The sequence below is a fragment of the Copadichromis virginalis genome, linkage group LG23, assembly GCF_057382275.1.
Source record: "Copadichromis virginalis isolate Kocher_CV1m ecotype Utaka linkage group LG23, C_Virginalis_male_GT1.1, whole genome shotgun sequence".
Lineage (NCBI taxonomy): Eukaryota > Metazoa > Chordata > Actinopteri > Cichliformes > Cichlidae > Copadichromis > Copadichromis virginalis.
The window spans coordinates 43,575,830-43,596,308 of NC_140639.1; the positions used below are offsets into that span (position 1 = coordinate 43,575,830).

General features: G+C 39.6%; 1 protein-coding gene across 3 annotated transcripts in view; it reads left to right on the forward strand.

Moving 5' to 3' along the window:
• LOC146681677 (interleukin-1 receptor accessory protein-like 1-B) overlaps positions 1 to 20,479 on the forward strand; it is a 347,610-nt gene that overhangs the window by 109,796 nt on the left and 217,335 nt on the right. For all 3 annotated transcript variants that reach the window (XR_014918021.1, XM_085448562.1, XM_085448563.1), the window contains exon 3: positions 10,417 to 10,696. Coding sequence is in view for 2 of the 3 variants with exons in the window: in XM_085448562.1 (XP_085304688.1) it covers positions 10,417 to 10,696 (280 nt within the window). In the remaining variant the exon portion in view is untranslated. The remainder of the gene's footprint in view (positions 1 to 10,416; positions 10,697 to 20,479) is intronic.

The window sequence follows — 20,479 nt, forward strand, 5'->3', positions numbered from 1 at the left end:
TCTGCATGTGCCCAGGCAGCAGACTTCAAAAAAGTATATCAGGAATGACGACTCTGCCATCGGGTCTCTAGCTGTCTGTGTTCCTGTGCACAACGGAGTGTATTCTAGCCTTACGGACAGCTGTAATGAGCACAGTTGACCTCAATCAGATGCAGAGTGTGGGAAGAAAAAAAAGGGAGGAATTTTTTTTTAAAAAGGGAATAACCTTCAAAATAAAACAGGAAGTAACAGGACAGAATAAACGCATAAAGACGAGCCAAACGACTCATATGAGAAAAAAGGGAAAAATAAAAATACAGTAACAAGGCCCATAAAAGTGTGATTACTATAGAAACTATGGCTTCAGTTAATGTATAAAACCAATCTTTTCTTGGGAATAAATTGAGTTTTCCTGTGTGACAAAATGTTAGACAATTCCTTGAACTGTCTTGCTCCCCTGCGTCTCTCTGTGTATTTACAGACCCCTCTTCACACCCGGGTGGTTGTAGATTCTCCTTATTGTTGCCATATGGCCCATAACTGTAGTCATTGTAGCTTTTGCAGGCCCTCATTGAAGCTGTGCCATTACCTGCAGTAGACACCCTATTATTTCCCTTCTGCATTGTTGAATTCTCTTCTTTTCATACACTATTTCTGAGCCCTGCTCGCTGTTCTAGACATCCTACGGTGTGTCCATGCATTTAGGTTACGTCTGAAAGGTCTCTTGCATGCAGAGGAGCAGAGCTGATTGCTTTATTGGCTGATGACTCATTCTCTTTTTTTCAACGTGCTGGAGGTACTTCAATCATGCAGGTAATCTCCCCCTGCACACTGGCAGCCGAGAGCTTACCTTTCCCACACATCAGAGCTATTTTCCTCTTAATTGAGACCCACTCTGCTGCGACAGCGTTTTCACAAGGTGGAAAATGGCAGGTCAAGATTTCAAGACATCTTTCTCCTCCACGCCTTCCTCTCTTGGCAAAAGTGGCTGTGAAGTTGATAAGTTCCTTCAGGGATCCTGGAGCCAGTACAGCTAAGACACTAGACTTCTTGAGGGCAAGTAAAGGTTTATGTCGCATCACCTCATAGATTGTATGCGCGTGTAGATTTGACTGCCGATCCTTGTGTGTTTATTCAATCAGCCCAGGCCTAATATATGCGCACTTTACTGATTGAATTACGCCAGGACTTTTATGGAGGAACATAGTCCCAAACCATCTCCTTGAGAGCTTATGAGAGAACAGACACTTCGCAGGAGTCTCTGTGGTGACCTGACTCAATCTGCATACGATTAACCCTCAGCAGACCTGTAACCCGCTTTATGAGCCCATCACCTCGTCTCCAGAAGGAGCACACTCTCACTCTCCTGTGACAGAAAACTGTGGAAGGAGCATGTGACATTTGTTTAGCTTTATTGTGTTGCCCTTTACGCAAGCTCATAGTTCTTTAATGCTTGTTTCATGTTCACATCTGTGCTAGATCTTTACAACACACAATTACGGACAAGATCTTCCATAAATATTTAGAGAGTTCATTTAGAATACATTTTCTGGTTTCTATAAAACTATTCCCACAAAAGTGGATGCTAATTCAGAAAAAGTAGTTTAGTGGAAAAATAGCTGTAGCTTGATTTGCAGCCCGATTGTTTTGAAGATGTGGGTAAAATTAAAAGAAGAATTTGTGTTTCAGTAAAAGGAAATACCTTAAATTGTGGCATGCACCGATTTAGTGCATTTATTTTAGTTTTTAAAGAAGTCTTTCTTTGACTTGAACTTGCTTTCAAACTTTACTATGCTCTTGTTTTGCCTTGAAAACTTTGCAGATGATATATCCAAGTAGAAGTGATTACCTTCAGCATCAAATTGCTTTCGAGCGAGCACCTTAATATCCACCTTAGTTCTTCATGGCATAGATTCATAAAGGTGCTGGAAACATTCCTCAGAGATTATGATAGCATCAAACATGATAGCAAGTTTGTTGGCTATACAACCATGAAACAAATCTCGTGTTCCACCACATCCCAAAGGAGCGCTATTGGATGGAGATCTGGTGACTGTAGAGGTCGTTTGAGTACAGTGAAGTCACTGTCATGGCTAAGAAACCAGTTTGACAAGATTTGTGCTTTGTGAGGAGGAACTTGGTGAACAATAATGCTCAGGTAGGCTGTTGAGTTGAACAGTTAAACTATTGAACTATGAAATTTGAGACTCGTAAGACCTTCTGTGGAGTTTTTTCATTTTTTTCCAATCTTCTAGTGTTTTGGTGAGCCTGTGTGACCTGTAGCCAGACTTTCCTGTTCTTACCTGACAGGAGCAGCAGTAAGTGTGGTCTTCTGCCACTGTCGCCCATTTGCTTGAAAATTTGAGGTGTTGTGCATTCAGAGATGCTCTTCTGCACACTCCAAAGCAGTTCAAAGCAATCTGGACATTCCCCTATGACCTTTGACCACTAAAAGGTATTTTTACCCAGACAACTCACTGGATATTTTCTCATTTCCCCAGACTATTCCATGCAAACCTCAGAGATGGTGATGTGGAAAAATCCCGGTGGATCATGCCATGCTATGTTCAAAATCCCTTAAATCACCTTTCTTCCTGATCCTGATGCTCGGTTTGCTCTTTAACATGTCATCTCAACCCACATTAAATTGCTGACCTATAATTGGCTGATTAGATATTTGCATCCACATGTACCTAACAAAGTAGTCAGTGCGGGTCTGTATCACCCTCCTGGTTTGGGTTTTGTCACAAGCATAAAGCATGAAGGGTAGCCTTTTTGTAAATGAGGCCTGTGTATTTTTGCACAGTTGGACAAATGAGACAAACATGGCTAACATAAAAACAAGGTGTGCTTGACAAATGGCCCTGTCTTTGCTTAATGGTGTGGTTAAGTCAGGAATGGAAGACCCTATTTCGATGTGTCATTGAATGCAGCTCTATAAAATCCTGATTTTGATGCAGAGTGAGGTTCAAACACTTGTTCTGTGATCATTTGGCAAAACGTGGCAGCTGACACTTAGCGGTGACCATTTGTCCAGCTGACAAGCAGGACCGTTGCAAGCTTGGACAGACTAAACACTCCCCCCACCCCTTTTCTTAAACGTATGCGTCATGGGAGTTTAAGGATGAGACACAGGCGCAGACATTGGTTACGAGTGTTCCAGACGCTGAAGTGCTGCTGGAGTTATTATCACTCAGCAGATTGGCCAATTCCCGCACCAATTGTGATCCAGCAGAATGGAAATCTGGTGAGCAGGGAAATGTTAATCGAGTTCAATTAGGCTTTGTACCATGTTTGTTTCCTGCCAACAGATCATGCAGAATCCCTACCCTGACTTGCCGAAATGAATGAAACTCTGTCAAAACTCTGAAACGGACAATTTGAGGATAGGTGGAAGATAAATGCAACAAGACCTTTAAAAAGCCGGGCTGTAGGTCAACTTTACAGAGAAATTAATGTTTTTCTCTTTACTTCTTTCTAGAGATATTTACAAAGCCATCCAGGTTGGTCAGAACATCTTTGATCTCACAGTAATTTCACGGTTGAAATGACCTCGTGTTACATCTTTAGTGCTGTATTTCAACTACTGGACCTTTTTATCAGACACCCACGAATATGTACACAATTATTTTTCAGTCTGACGATTGTCACTTTGATTACAAATACCTTTTCTTTCTATGCAACTAAAGAAGTTTAGTCTACTGCCTCTCTCATTCTCAGAGAAATTATTTTTCTTCAATAAAATGGAAAATATGCAGCTTTAAAGAAATGACTGGACTGAATGTTTGTTTGCAGTCCTGATGGGAAAGGCAGTGACAGAGCCAGGCTGGTGGATGTTTAACAGCAAAGCGTTTACTGTGGCCTTTTTTCTTTTATTTTTTCTTTTTGGTACCAAATCCAGTCTGCTCAGCCAAAAAGTACTTCTGAGTAAATCTATCTCTTTCTTTTCTGTCTGGGCTGCCAGAAAATGTTAGAGGGTGGAAAGACAAATTTATTGGTCAGTTAGCAGAGCTTAGAAGAGTAGTAGATTCCCCTTCATATTTCTAAGTAGTTCAGATCCCTCACTTAAAGACCCTATACAATACAGTTTCCCCATTTCATTTAAAAATAGCATTGATTTCCGTGGTATACAAAACAATTGCAACTAAGCCACATGAGGATTTCATTATAGTTAGAATTTGCCTTGGGTATATACTGGACAAATTTCTGAGAATCATCCCAAAGAAATCAAAACAATCCCTGTTTTAAAGTCCCCCCTCCTAGGTGGTCTTCAGGAGATCACCTGGTTTCCTGAAAAGCCTAGTTTTCGATTGCTCTGACCCACTTGCATTGTTAGGGTTAATGTAAGGGTTCTGTGTTGTGCAGAGCCCACTGTTACATTTAGACATTACGAACTCCTCTACTGATGACTGCTGTGTAGTCTCTAGGGGTGGGGAACTTCAGGCCTCAAGGGCTAGTGTCCTGCAGGTTTTAGATATCGCCCTGGGTCAACATACCTCAGTCAAATTATTCGTTCTTTAGCTGGCCTCTGGAGGACTTCAAGACATGTTGAGGAGGTATTTTAGCCATTTTAATCAGCTGTGTTGTATCAAGGACACATCTAAGACTTGTAGGACCCTTGAAGCCTAGAGTTCCCCCACCCCTGCTCTAGGTGGTGTTTTGGTGCAGTTCTCATCTGCAATGATCACCCTCCATATAAAAGTTGGCTCAATTTAATACAAATGTTATACACCTTAGACAGATCATGACCTCAAGGGACTGATCCAAATTTAGCAGGAGTACTGGAACACTAGCATCACTTCACAAGTTGATATCCTTGAAAGGAGACGAGCATATATTTGTCGTGAAACTGTTAGAACGGGTCTTTGCATGAGTAGGAGTGACTCCTGTCGGAGACGTTCAGGGTCTCCAGAGCAATGAGTTGCAATGACTTTCCATTGACTCATTGGGTAAGAATGTGAGTTTATCCATATCTGTGTTTTGGTCCTAACACCTGAAAGGAACAGTAGAAGAAGCCTCACAGTATCTCTGTACCATCTGTGGATGTAAGTAAAAACCTAAGAGACGTATCAGAAACATAATCTGTTACTTTGTGCATGCTTTTGCTAAATTATTTCATCTTTGTTGGAGCTGCTGCCTGCTTGTCTAACCTTTTACACTCTCCTGATGTTTTTATTAGTTGTGAGATTAAAACACTTCAGAGTCTCAATTAGGACACATGATTAGAAGCGAAACCATCTTGGCTGTGGTTGTCTTACCTTAAGCCTTCAAGTTATTATCGTCCACAAACTAATTAGCAAGTTCTCGATAAGCGAGGCTAGACCCGTTGTTGCCATAGAAACTGTTAGACTTAATAACAGTGAAAAGGATTGTGCTGTTGGGCAGCTCACGGAGCGCACCCCGCCCTCTCCATCATTTGAATTTGCTTAATTCTGTTTCTAGTTATATGCTCTTTGTACAATTTGAGGTTGTATTTTTCATTGTCTTGCTACCAGAGAGACACATTTAATTGAGGAAATCAGAGAAAGGTTTAGGGGGTCGCGTCAGAGCGTTGCATCTGAATGCGGGCTTCTCAGACTCGTTTAATGAAAGCAGCAACTTATTGTTGCTGATTTATGATCAAGTCAGATGAGGCAGATTTGGAACGGCTGCTGCCTGTAGGTGAAATGAACTGTCAGAGCTGCCTAACTGTGAAAAATAAAAGACTAATAACAGAAATTTAAAGGCATTGTTCAGCCCCAAGTTCTATAACGCTGCGTGTTGTAATTGAGCATTTTTGATTAGGTGAATTCCAGAGTTAGTTTTGTGTAAAAGTGCTTTCTTTCTTTCTTTCTTTCTTTCTTTCTTTCTTTCTTTCTTTCTTTCTTTCTTTCTTTCTTTCTCTTGTCTATACTTTTTTTTTAGCCTGTCGCATCTGCTTAACTGATTTCCTGTTTCCTGTCTTATTTTAACAACTTTAGTATGACATAGATGAAGTGAACTATTGCTGAACTGAATACCAATTAAGTGACGAACAGAAAAGAATCACCTATCATGCAAGCAAATTAAGCACGGACAAATTAAATTCCTAAAGTGCTCAGGGAAGAAATGACTATTTGGGCCTGCGTCACCCCCTCACTCCTAGGCACATAGATTGGATGTGCTAAAATAAGTGCAAATAGGAGACAAATTAAAGGAAAAAGATTTGAATCCTTGAAAAAAGTAGGAAAATAAAAACTTTTGAAGATACAAATTGACTGATCTGAAATTGTCAGTTATGTTGTCATAACATACAGAACAATATCTAACCATGTAATTTAAAACAAAAAATGACTGAAAAACATGTATGACACAAATTTTATATATATATATATATATATATATATATATATATATATATAATGTTTTTGTCTCTTTGAACATGTGTGGATGGAATCTTAAATCCATGTCTTTCTATCACAGTTCCTTATGCCACATTACTGTGCAGAAGCCTTTAGCCAGCCCTAAATTAAAGATCGCCTACGAGGTCATTCCCAAAGAGTTATTAACATCAAACTTGGCATATCTTGTCAGGGTGTGTTGTATGTCTTTGAAAAACTATGAGGAAACTGGACATGTGGAAGACAAAAGAAAAAATGACAGACTAAAAAAGAAAAATTAAAAACTATCCACAACAGTATCTGAAAGTCATGTCCTTAGGAAGTCCAGCAAATACCTGACACATGACCTGAGAGATTCATCCATCCAATCCAAATTTCAAATCTTTGGTAAAATTATGCTGTCAATATGTGCAGAGAAGGTGAGAGGAGAGAGGTACAACAGTGAGCATCTATAACCATCTGTAAAACATGATGGAACCGCTGTGATGGTTTGGGGCTGAACTTCAACCAGCAGTGTTCTATCAATCAAAACTGATAGAAAACAGAAACGTACTGGCAGATTCTGATCTGCAATGTAATGCCATTGTATACTGTATAAAAGTATACCTTGACAGAAAAGCACACAATGCTACACAGTCAGTCATGGATTGGCCTCCCAAGAGCCCAAACCTCAAAGTTAATGTAGCAGGCAGCCAATATCCAAAGAAAGTTTTGAATGTCCTTCAAGAATTCTGGAGAAATATTTCTGAAGACTACTTAAAGTAATGACAAAGCTAGCTAAGAGAGTTCAGGCATGTCTGAAGAATAAAGGTGGTAATACCAAATATTTACTGTCAGGCTTGTTAGAATTGTACCAACTCCATTTTCCCCTTATATACTGTATTTCCATGTACATTTACATATGAAGAAATGAAGGGTGACTCAACACTTTTGCGTAATACTTTATATTAAAGGTTTTTCAGGTGGAAAAGTATATATTTCATGAGACTGTCATGAGACTGACAGCAAAGTCTTCCTCTTCAAAGTCTCTGTAATTGTGATGGACTTCCACAGGTTCAGATTCAGGTTACTATTTGTTCCCACTGCAGTCATGAGTCATCCATCGTCACATGCAAACTCTCAATACGACCATAACAGACAATTACTAACATAGGATTTGCACATAGTACAAAAAGGTTCAGAAACCTTTGCCTAGAAGGAAAAAAAACTGCAACGGGTGTGAGTCGTAGAGAAAAATTCAGAAATTCTGCCAGCCAACCGCTGTGACTGCCTGGTGTACATGGATGCCAGGTTCAGCTGTTCCACTGCTGATATCCTGGGAACATCTCCGTGTGCCACGATCTTGACATCTTTTTTGTGTATTGTTCTCTTGAATTTCTTTCCCTTTTTTCTTGTTTTCTCCAACACATTAAGCACCCACAAGCACTGTTTCCTCCACGCTCAGCAGGACCCTTCCAGCCCCATACAGTACAGTACAATAACACAAATCAGCATGGTTAATGAATTCCCTGTTAACACCCCTCCCACATTTACCCCCAATAACCGCAGCACACAGCACACCTCGCTGATTGGCGGTTGAGTTGCTTATTTGGTAAATAAAACATTTGTAGAAGCTCAATTAGCGAGGCCTGTTGAGTATGAGACAGCTGTGCTCACCAGCTGCTTTTTTAAAAAAGAGCTTTGCTGCAAGGTGAAGTGAGGAGAAAAGAGAATGTCAGGAACAGGAAGGGAAAATAGTGAAGGTAAGGTGAAGTAGTGTGAAAGCTTGTTTTTCATCAGAGTGGCCTCTTTTTGTTTCAAACATGTAAAACTGTGGCACTGTGGCAGCACGGTAAAACTGTTTGTTCGTAGCTCACAAGCATAGGTCTTCATAAAGCTTTAGCTTTATTTAGAAAGTTGAAAACTGATCATTTTGTTGCAGCAGATTGCAGAAGAATTGGCAGTCTTGGTATGAACATGCAGTTTTTGCCAATGCACCAACAAAATAATGAGTAGCTGTTGTGTCAGATATAACTGGAACTATATAAACATGATTGTTTATTCCTGATATTGTCACAATTACATATTGTCAGTAGATTAGACATGTGACCCACCCGTCTTTGGACAGCTGACAGCAAACCGGCTACAACAACAACAGCTGGTTATAAGCTGTTACAGCAGCTAACGTTAGGCTCAGGTGTCCTAAAAATCACACTTTCTCTCTTGATAAGCAGTTTGCTTACATTCTCACATCGTATAAGTGTCAGAGTCCAACACTGATAGCCAATATTAGTGAATCTTTCTTTGAACAGCTAACGGAAGCTAACAACAGCTAAACGCAGCAAGCTGTTGGCAAGCAGTTAGCAAAAGAAAAGTTTAGCATATCCTCAACAAGTCGCCTTAGTATCGTTGTCACTGGACAGACAGCCACTTCAGTGACTCATTAAGTTGTATCAGATTTCTTTCACATAGTTTTACAGCCTCTTCAGCTGGTATCCAATACACATGGGCACCAGCAGAGGTAAATAGCAGACTGACGGCCTGAACTCACTACAGATAAACAGTGGCCAGAGTTGTTTGTCCTACTGTTGCCACTGTAGCTAGGATTATGCACCTGAATCGAGAACTTAGTTGGCTGAAAACTACAATCTACTGACATCTAGTGGTTCGATTTTACACAGTGTGCCTTTAAGTCTGTTTGTTAGCAATCCTTGCCCTAATTTTGCATTTTGTTTTCAAAAACAGCTAAAGTAAATTAAAGTCCAGTTTTTAAAAAATACTATATACATGTTTTTTTTTGTTTGCAGGAAAACTCTGAGCAAATGTATGAACTAGATACCTAATAGTCTGTATATGCTAAATGTCAGCTGTAGCACAAAGTACCACAAAGTTTTTTGGGGGAGTACTTTGGCAGGTCTGCGAACAGGCAAATAGAAATACCCGGTGTTGTCAACATGGTAGCAGAACAAGTATGAGAAATTCAGTACACGTGTCAAAATGAAGCCCCAGCTCGAAGACTGGTGTGGCTTTGAGAAGTCATCAGCATCGGTGTTGAGATTTTTCTCGCCAAATCCTTGGTTGTCACACTGATGAGTACTTACTGTACTTCTGTCTTTTTACATAACTCCCTGCATATTAAAATCTCAAATAGCAACTCTGCTGCTGCTTTTGTATATATGTGTGTGTGTGTGTGTGTGTGTGTGTGTGTGTGTGTGTGTGTGTGAGAGAGAGAGAGAGAGTTTTCACTGGTATGCAAGAGCTTGGCAAGGATTAAGTATCAATTTGATATTTGGACTTTCTCATGAATCTCATATACACCTTAAGAAGGAAAATAAGTCTGGGAATCCAAAGCACCTCAATGCTCGCTCTGCATGAATAATGCTTTTCCTATTTAATCTTCATAACTTTTTTTTGACTGACAGTTGGTGGGCTTTGTTAGATGTCTTAACAGGAAGACCCCTATTGCTCAGCACTGGTATGCGATCCGGCACAATATGAGACAAGTTACTTTTTTCCATTAAGAGGAAAGTCTGATAGCTTTCGGAAATGAATGCAGACATACAGCCGCTTCTAATTTTCTCAGGTCAAATGTAGTTTAGTGCCATCACTGCCATTTAAACATATATTGATGGTGGTTTATGCAGAGTTTATTGCTGGTAGAATCAATTCAATATGTGCGCTAGTGACACACAAGTTAAATATATAAATATGGAAATATCCGTAGGTGAAGGCAGGAACCGCTGATTGGAGCCGACAACTTGTGTTGAGGGTTATTTTTAACATTCAAAGGGGCACAGTGGAAATAAAACACTTTAATAGCACATGAATGCATTTTTTTCAGGTTATAGGACACCTTGTGTCAAAGGCATGCATATATATCCACTTGTGTTCATATTACTGTGTACTTGAAAGGCAAAAAAGGGGCTACGATTTTGTGCTGCCTGGAGGAAACAAGCATCATGATTGATTGTAATACGAGGACTGCTTGCACATGGTCCACGAGAACAAATCCCCACTTCTGTGCTTGGTGATAATGCAAATTGGTACATAAAATATCCATGTTTCAATTTCCCTTTTTTTTCCTGTGCTTCTTTTTCAGTGGAAGGCTGCACAGACTGGTCGGTGGACTACCTGAAATACAAAGTGCTTCTGGGGGAACCTGTAAGGATTAAATGTGCTTTATTCTATGGATATATTCGGGCCAACTACACCCATGCACAGAGCACAGGACTTAGCCTTATGTGGTACAAAAGCGCAGGACACGGGGACTTTGAGGAACCCATTAGTTTCGATGGCACAAGGATGAGCAAAGAAGAGGACGCTATATGGTTCCGACCAGCAGAGTTGGACGATGTTGGATACTATTCCTGTGTCTTAAGGTACGTTTTTTTAAGCAAATTGGGGATTTTTTTTTTTTACCTTCAAAATATGGCATTCAAAGAAAACCCTCCCTGCATTTCAGGATTATTTTTCCAGCAGTGTGTCAATAAATAATGGGGTAAATAACATTTTCTGGAGCCCTGTGGGCACAAGTAAAGCTGTGTGAAAGTCCCCCCCTGTTGATTTCTAATGGAGTCTATCATCTTTGGCCAAAGGAGCACTGGTCCTTGGTCCTCGGAGTGTCATCTCACAGTACGAAGTCCCTTTGCTTCACTTTATATGTTAAATTATTTCTTTATTCTCCTCTTGGGGACTTTAAGCTATTAGGGGCAATTGTTGAATGCATAACTCTTCGACCCTCACTAGTCTTTCTTTGAGCGAGGAGAACGAACAGAAATTCAGTGCGAGCGGAAAAAGCAGTGAAGATAAAAGAAAAGAAACGTAAGGGACTCTTGCTATCTTCGTTTTACACATGCCTGATGGTGGACGCAGACAGCTGTTTGATTTATGGGTTCCATAAAGTGGTAAAAATTTTTGGCTTCCTAGACGTTTTCATTAACATGAAGGTTGTTGGTGGTCAGTCAGAAAGACACCCGTAACCATTTCTTTCCTTTTTTTCCCCTACAGAACAAGGGAAACTTTGAAACATATCAAAGATAGGAGGGTAATCTTTTAGAAGTTAGTAGAATCCACAGAAACATTCATATTTTATGAATGACAGATAATGTGCAGTTGCATTCAGCACAGGTTTCCTTGTGTTTCTCAATTCTAAGAGTATCTAGCCATTACTATTCAGCACCATTAGCACTCTCCCCTTTGCTGTGGCAGCCGCCGTGAATAGAAACGGGCAGCACCAATCCAGCCATTCTCTATTCAGTGACGTTGGCAGCATTTTCAGGAGGTAGGCAATCAGTCAGCTCTGAGTTATTGTGTAATCACGCAGAAAGTAGAGCCATGAGATTTGATTTGGACGAGTACTGTTGCTTTGTCGCCAGTCTGCACCATTCAGAACCAAATTAAAGGGCAACACTTATTTGCCCATCATGGAGAGAACTAACAATAGTTCTGAATAGCGAGCACTTTTCCATCACAGAGGATTTCTCTTGGCGGGAATTTCTTTGGACTTTTGTTGGCCGTTTTTGCTTTCTGCGGATTATTACTGTTTTGTTGTCGAGTTGGGAAACAGTTCACTTTAATATGTAATACTTTCAGCTTTAAGTTTGGCCACAGAAATGGAATATTTATAGGCCAGCTTTGGTGCTACAAGCAGCTCTGAGATCAGGTCCAGTTGGGGGAATTCAAAATTATATTGATTAGCTCTGGCCCACTACAACTCTTTCTTAATACAACTATCCCATAGATTTAGTTGTATGTAAAGGCATGATTAAATAACATCAGCAGATAGCTTAGCTGATGCCTTTATATACATCAAATTATTAAATCTCATATGAAGTGTGATATTCATGCTTAAAGTACATCCTCGTAATTGCCAAGCCACTTGGCAACCCAGTTCCACCTGTCATTTCTGTGCTTAGGTCTTACTGCTGCTCTCCTTGACTCTGGCATTCAATGTATGATTATGAAAATGTTTGAAGGCAAACCTGAAAGTTTGATTTATTGATAGATTAACGTTACAGGGAGAAACACCCTTCAGCTATGTTGTGAAGGTTGATATTTGATAGTTTGTCCACCAGAGGGCACTCTGCAACTTCCCTGTTGCCAACACTCGTGTTTGAAATGCCACAAATGCAACAACCAGCCTGATCCAAGCGTTCAGGCAGAACGTAGGTGAGTATATAAACTACAGACAACTAATGTTATGGAAATCTGATTCATGTGTCTGAAAGATACAGAAAATATTGCCACATATTACTATATCAGATATTTGACTCAACACATATCGGTGTTACTCTTAAAAATCCTCTATAAGTTGGCCTCAAATCTAAATTACTACAGATGTCAGAGGCATCTGCTTTTGACTGTAATGACCTGAACTGCAATAAGGAAATACTGAAGTTTACTTTACAATGATGTAGCAAAGTAGCAAATCACCACATCAGATAAAGATTAGGATGAATTATTAGTCTGTTTGATAACTAATCATAATTCATGTTTTTATGTGGCATTTGTTTTCTGACGCCTCTGCAAAGAGCTTCACAACAAAGAATATAATCAACATTTAAATATAGTTCAGTTAAGTTTATGCGGTTGGTTATGGCTGGTTTACTCTGCTTACCAAATTATTCTGGTGTGGTCCAATGAAGTTGGAGACTTCTCACTGCCACGGATGACGTATATGACATGAACTTGACATGAGATTAGACTTTTTGCCAGGTGATAATTTCCATAACAAACTCACTGCTATTTGACCCTGTAGGCGAGATGATCTTAAAATGTTTCCCTTAGAAGGTTAGGAACGCTCTTCTGAGGTCACAGTATCAATGGTGGTGTGTTAACTTCCCTTTTGTGAAATGAATCAATAACTTTTCATTCAACTCCCCAAACATATAATACACAGAGCAACTTGTAATTTGTCACAAGGTGTTTACTGTCAGTTTTAGAACAGTCGGATTGAGGGAATAGACTGAATACTGTGCAGAGTTGCACATGCTTGATTATGTAATAATAACTTATTAACCTTGTAGGTAAAGGGCGTTTTCTCTTGACTGGCTCATTAGTCAGCTCTATACAGTGACATACGGTGGCTTTTAACTGGGGGAAGGGCCTGCTTTAAAAAGGCTTGGGAGGATTATGTTATTGGATACTGTGTGTGCTTCTTTGTGTGTGTGTGTGTGTGTATTTTGCATGTTGGGGTTCATGCAGTGTTCTGAGGCACATAGCAATACATCAAAATCGACCCACATGGGACCATCAAATTAAGAAGATTTATAGTGTGGTGTTAGCATATGCTGTGAATTCTGGTGATTGGAGTCGCAATAATAAGCCCAGAGGACTGATAGTGGAGCAGTGGATTCTGTGGAAGAGGCTTTACATTGCTTCCTCATACTTGATTTAAACAGAGTCTGTGCAGTACATGGTAGAAAATATAGCTAATATAACAACTCAAAGATGAAGCTGATAATGTTGATTATCACATAAAAGTCTGGCACATGTATCAGCTGGATCTCATAGTTACTGCAATGGGAAACTGTACAGATGTGAGTGAGTTTGACAACAACCATATTGCTATGGCCTTGAAACTTGTGGACTGTGTTGCTAATTCCTTGCTGCCAGTTACCACAGGGCAACTTCATAGGTCTTCTAAAGTCCAGGTCTCAGCAGGTCAATTTCTTCGGGGCGGGGGGCCATCATGCTAAGGGCCCACAGGACTTGTTATGACACTGTGATTCATCAGCACACATATATCACACGGTGTGCTGCCTTCATGTCGTTTAGTGTCAGAGATTAAAGAAAGAAACCTCAAAGTGCTTCTACAGGGACAACACATGAGCAGGAACTGTTAAAGACTAAGCTGTTTACTCATAGAGCTCAACAGCCTGAGGTTTTAGCCATACTTGGTTTTGTCACATTCGCATCATTTTCCACTCAAAGTTTGAAATGTTAAAATTTGCAGACATACAGTCGATGTCAACAGCAAAGTGGAAATGCAGCATTTTGCAAAGTGCATGGATGTGCGAGCCAAAAGGAAATAGTTAGAGCACTTGCAGTAAACTAACTCAACCAAGTATCTAGTGTCTTCTTTAAGTCCATTGTTATGTATTTGTGGATAGTTTTGTCCTGGGAGGGAAAAGTGTATTTTTTTAAAGGGTAAATAGAAAAACATGCAAAAAAAAAAACTGCATAGTCGATGCAGATGTTTTCATTACAGCCCTTCTTTCCTCAGATCGAGTGAAAGTTGGATGCTTGCTGTGGAGATACATTATTCAAGAGTAAATGTTGCAGCTTCGATGCAGATTGTGCTTATTTCTCCAAAATTATTAGGGAAAAACAGCCGTAGCCATATTATGTCTCGTATCACTGGAGCCTGAAATGTCTATAGGGATTTACAAGGTGCGGGAATTATTTGTTGGAGCTGATTCTGGAGCTGTCAAGATGAGCATCTCCTTTTATTAGCCTAGGAGGTTGTATGTATATAGCGTGTTTTCAGGGTTCAAAGGTATTTTATAATTTTATTTTAATATTGTGACATGCTGAAAGCATGTTTGAGAGTCATGTGATTGGCCTTTGTAAATATATAGCTGGAGTCATAGACCTGCTACCAGCAAGGTTGTTCCCAGCTCTTCCATAAAGTCAAAATGTTCTGTTTCTGAGCTATAATATATGAATCCTTAAAGGATACCTGAAACATGTTTTTCCTGTTGTTGTAAAGATATAGATTTATGAACCACGTCACAGCCTGTTGAGCTGTTCTGTCAGTGTGACTAATTTCAGTTCCCAATTACCACAGCTAAGCCAGGGGATCTGCTTCTGCTTTGTGTCAGGAGCGTGGGTCCTATAGATGATCGGCGCTTGCATATGTTTAACATATCACATTTGGTTTAGACACTTGGCAGTGTTTTTAGGTGACGTTCCTCACCGTTTGAAGCATGAGGGGTCCTAAGGAATTAGAGCACTCTGGTAGAACGAATGGATCTCAGCATAACAATAAATCATCTCTCACTGGATACAATTCATACTCGAGCACATTGCAACAATTGAATCCCCACTGCTACGGGCTCTCACCATGTTATTGTCTCAGAACAAGTATTGATAGAGACAAGTGTGTCCACGAATGATGTGCATTATTGTTCTAGAGGATCTCATGTAGACAGAATCAGAAATAATCTTTTTATGGGCTTATGTTTGCATTTAATTTATTTCTTATATGAGAATAAATGTGATTTAATGAGGTCAAGTCTACTTCAAATTAAAAATTGCTAATTTATTTAGATTTTTTTTAGATGTTTAAGTTTTTAATTGACATGAAAATTAATGAAAGGTTCGACTGATTATGAGTATCTATAATTGAAATGGCATATAGTTTAGTAAAAAAGAATGGCAATAAAATGGGTTACATGTATTGGAAAGTTAACAAGAAACGCAAACAGGAACATTCAACGATAAAAGTGCAGTTGCCTAAACGCCCACTTGTGGCGAGCTAAGAGAGCAAGTTTTTGAGTTTTATATTAAAAATGCTTTAAATTGAAGTTAGCATTTTTATAGGCTTCTACAATGCGAAGGTTTGGCCTTTATTGTTAAATAGAGGCTGATTTTTTTTCCATTTCTCACCTGTTTAAATTGCATATAGACTTGAAGTTGCATTATTAGCTGTGTGACTTCTTTTACAGGTCAACGCCTACCATGGGGGTGGCTGTAGCTCAGGTGGTAGAGCAGGTCACCTACTAATTGGAAGGTTGGTGGTTTGATCCAAGTATTGATGCCAAGTATTCTTTGACAAGATACTAACCCCATGTTGCCCTCCAATACATCCATCGAAGTAGGAAGAATGTAGAAACAGCGTAGAAAAAAGTGCTTGGGTGAATGTGCAAGTTGTGTTAAGCGCTTTGAGTGCTCAGAGTAGAAAAGCACTACATAGGAACCACTCCATTTACTCTTACTTAAACTTATGCCTCAGTCACTAGACTGAATCCATCTTACTGCTGTTAAATCGCTGTCTCCACACACCAAAGTTTATGAACTGGTCCCCGTTTTTAAAATAGCCAGTTCAAAGGCAACACAACCCAAGAACCAAATGTTCCTCTGTCTCCAGCCACTGTTTTCCCCAGCTGGATGTAGTGTTAGCCAGCTGGAGTTACTAAACTGGGTTCTTTTGGTTGTGTTTGTAGTGCTAGAACCTTTTTATGAACATTTTAATGTGATTATTTGCCAAATATTATGACTTAGTGTGTTGTTAATTGTACTAAAAAGACTGTCAAAGCAGTTCTATACATGACTCAGTTGTGTTAAGGGGAATTCTAATATTTTATTCATACATGGCACTAATTAGCAGGTATTTCTCTATTTTCATACAGTTTAAGAGTGTAGCTTCCTTGCCAAGTTTTGCCAAGCTCTTATTCTAATAAGGTTACTTCTGGCTCCTAAAAGCATTGGTTAAAAGGCGACAAACCTATACCGTGAAAATGGCAGTCAATCATTGGGTGATGTCTTAGTGCCTTTGGTAATTTTTGAGAAAAAATAAAGTGCAGCTGTGTAAAATTTTCCAAAAATGTTGTACTGATATAATTTTCATGTTGCTCAGTTCTACTAAGATGAGTGTGAAAGGCTGATATAGCTGTTAAGAGCACAGGATATTAGGAAGGATGCTTCTCAGTGTATTGCCCCTGTGAAAGAAATCCCAGGGAAGTCTTGCAGGAATATATTTCCGAGCAGCTTGGACACCATGTGGCATAATAGACACGTTGACAGAGACACATCTGTACTGGGTAAAAAAAACAAAAAAACAACCATGAACATCTTTATAAGTTTGTCAGTTTGTGAAGTTTTGAGTCTGAAAAGCAGCTGGAGAAAATGTGCTAGCAGGGTGTAGATAAACACAATTACTTCCAATCCAAATCATCAAGTTTCGACCGCGTTTTGAATCAAAGGCAGGTTGCTCACTAGTTTTGGGAAGTTTTTCATCTTCCTGTTTGTTCATGCTTTCAAGACTTGTGTGAATTCCACAAAGTGTCACAGCACAACAACTTGTCATTTGTTTGAAAAACTGGACTAAATGTTACATAAAATTGCCTGTAGGAAGGATGTTCTTGTGGCATTTTGGAGTTATTCATCATTTATTTCTTTCGTTCTCTATGGTGCGCTGGCGCACAAACACGCTCTTACAAATATGCTCTTTTCACCCTCATTTCATATGCTACATTATACCCTGTGACTTCTCATTGTTGGCCTTTCTGCATCTAGCGGCGGGCCTGCGCTCGTCACATTTCTGCGTATTTGCTCAGCTGCACTTAAGGGTGTCAGAGGGCATCATCATACACCAGTGCGCGCGCACACACACACACACACACACGCACAAAAACAACATGTCACTCCTCCAATCCCCTGAGACAAGCTGCCACTGACAGGAACTTAAAATGCCTCCGATGCGTATGTGAAAGCAGGCCAACATCAACAGATGTGCTTGCTCATATATTCGAAGCATGTACGCCTGTCTCTTTCACTCTCTTGGATTCATACTTATGTGCGTGGACATACAAATATCTACACGCATTACAGGAAATATGATGAGGCATGCTCACAACGCATACAGTGCAGGAGTGGAGGGGAGCAGACGAGTGGAGCCGTGTGTGAAACCGAGGTCAGCACTCAGCTGTTCCAGACGTAACACCCCGAGGAACTCTGTCGTGTGCAAACTCACGCACACACAAATTCATGCACATGAGCCGTCCGGGAACTTGAAGGACACAGACTCCCCAGCAAGTGCTGCAAGTCTCTTTATAATAATAATAATAATAATGGATTGCATTTATATAGCGCTTTTCGGGGCCCTCAAAGCGCTGTACAATTCCACTATTCATTCACTCTCACATTCACACACTGGTGGAGGCAAGCTACAGTTGTAGCCACAGCTGCCCTGGGGCAGACTGACAGAAGCGAGGCTGCCATATTGCGCCATCGGCCCCTCTGGCCATCACCAGTAGGCGGTAGGTGAAGTGTCTTGCCCAAGGACACAACGACCGAGACTGTCCGAGCCGGGGCTTGAACCGGCAACCTTCTGGTTACAAGATGAACTGCCAACTCTTTGAGCCACGATCGCCCCTTTAAGACTATTAGCGTTTCAAAGTTTGCTAATTCCTTCTGTTTTGTGCTGCTCTGACAGCTGAGAAAGTAAAAGCTTTTGTGGCTAGCATGGTGGGAAGATAGAAAAACATAGGTTGAGATCATTAGTGAACCAATGTCTACTCTGTGTTTTAGCATCGAGTGAGATCATCACATTTATGACCTAGATTTCAGCACTGGATAGATATGTTTTCCAATGATAGCGCACCAAGATAGAAGTGCCAAAGAACGCCTTTTGTTCACTTAGACACACATCAGAAGAGCAGGCTGGTGACCCCAAACAGCTGTGGCAGATGGCTGCTTTTCCCTCAGTCTAGTTCTGCTGGACGTTTCTTCCTGTTAAAAGGGAGTTTTTCCTTCTCACTGTCGCCAAGTGCTTTCTCATAAGGGGCTGTCTAGATGTTGGGGGTTTTCTCTCTAACTGCTGGGTACCTCCCAATATAAAGCATCTTGAGGTGACTGTTGTGATTTGGCACTATATAAATAGAAATGAACTGTATTGGATTGGCCTGTTATGAAACAGTATTTTTTATGCTATACAAGAGGGTGTAAACAGAAGGAACAAGAGCAATAAAGCAACTTGAAAATGGCCAAGAAAGTCCAATAGAGATGTTTGCAGTTTCCAAATTCTTCTTCTTTTTCTTCTAGTTATACATAGGTCACTCTCCAGTATGATCAGTGGTTAAAGTAGGATTTGGCATTTGGTGGATTTGGGCCTTTTTGAATTTAGCTAACTGAGTTTGACACGATATAAGCAGATGTTAGAGCTGTTATTTCATATGGCTAATTTCCAAACCCTAGACACAATAAAGTTAGTATTAAAGGTAGAATTTGGTGAGTGAATCTAGTCAGCATAATCTCCTGAAATTTAAATTGACCTCACACTGACCATGAAGACAACCCTCTGCTCTGCAACAGTCCAACTCAGTGATGCACTGTGAACTTCACCACAGTACTCCAAACTAACCCACTTATCCTGCAGTGCATCAGTTTTTTCAGGAAACCCATTAATAACAGAAAACATTTACGTCAAGTTGTTTTGCAAGATAATTCACAAAAAAATAATTCATCATTGCTATATATCCAATATCTGTTTTAAAAACTCTCAAATTAATTGGGAGATTGAAAGTAAGCTGTAAATTCCCAGTTTGTCGAATTTCACTTGGTGGGCACACCGTAAAAACAAAATCCTAAAAAAACAGTAATATTCCGGCAGCTGGGGCGCCAAAATAATACCAGAAAATAACAGAAAATAACTTTCTCATGAAAATACGGTGATTTTTTCAGTAATGACAATACAGTTTGTTGCCCTAATTTTACATGGGATTTTGCCTTTTTCAAGTGCTTTTAAACATTAAATTAGGAACATTTTAATGCGATTAAACAATGACATTACCTATAAACAAGGTCAATGAATGCAGCAATATGAATAATAATACTTAAATGTACAGAAATATACAGTTAACGGTTGGTTTAAATAATGCATTGCATTCATATCGTGCTTTTTGAGACCCTCAAAGTGCTTTATAATTCCACTTTATAATTCCCCTCTGGCCATCACCAGTAGGTGGTAGGTGAAGTGTCTTGCCCAAGGACACAACGACCGAGTGTCCGAGCCGGGGCGCGAACCGGCAACTTTCTGATTACAAGGCGAACTGCCAACTCTTGAGCCACGATTGCCCTAAATAACAATAATTATTATTATTATTTGATGTAAAAAAAAGTTTATAAGAATCATTTTATATATTTTTCCATAGCATTACATTTGAATTTAACAGTTCAATCTTTCAAATAACGGACAAATATATGTGAAATTATGATGCATTTGTGAATGTATTTTAACAATATAAATATGCATATGTACAGACAAATACATGTAACAAACAAGAAAATTATGTTTTATTACATTTACAGTGATTTTACGTTAATTTACATTTGAAATGTAAAATCAGAGCCTATTTATGTGAATTTAATGATATTCTAGGAGAACAGTACAAAACTGTAAAATACACAGTAAAATACTTTTATATTACAATTTTTTTTTA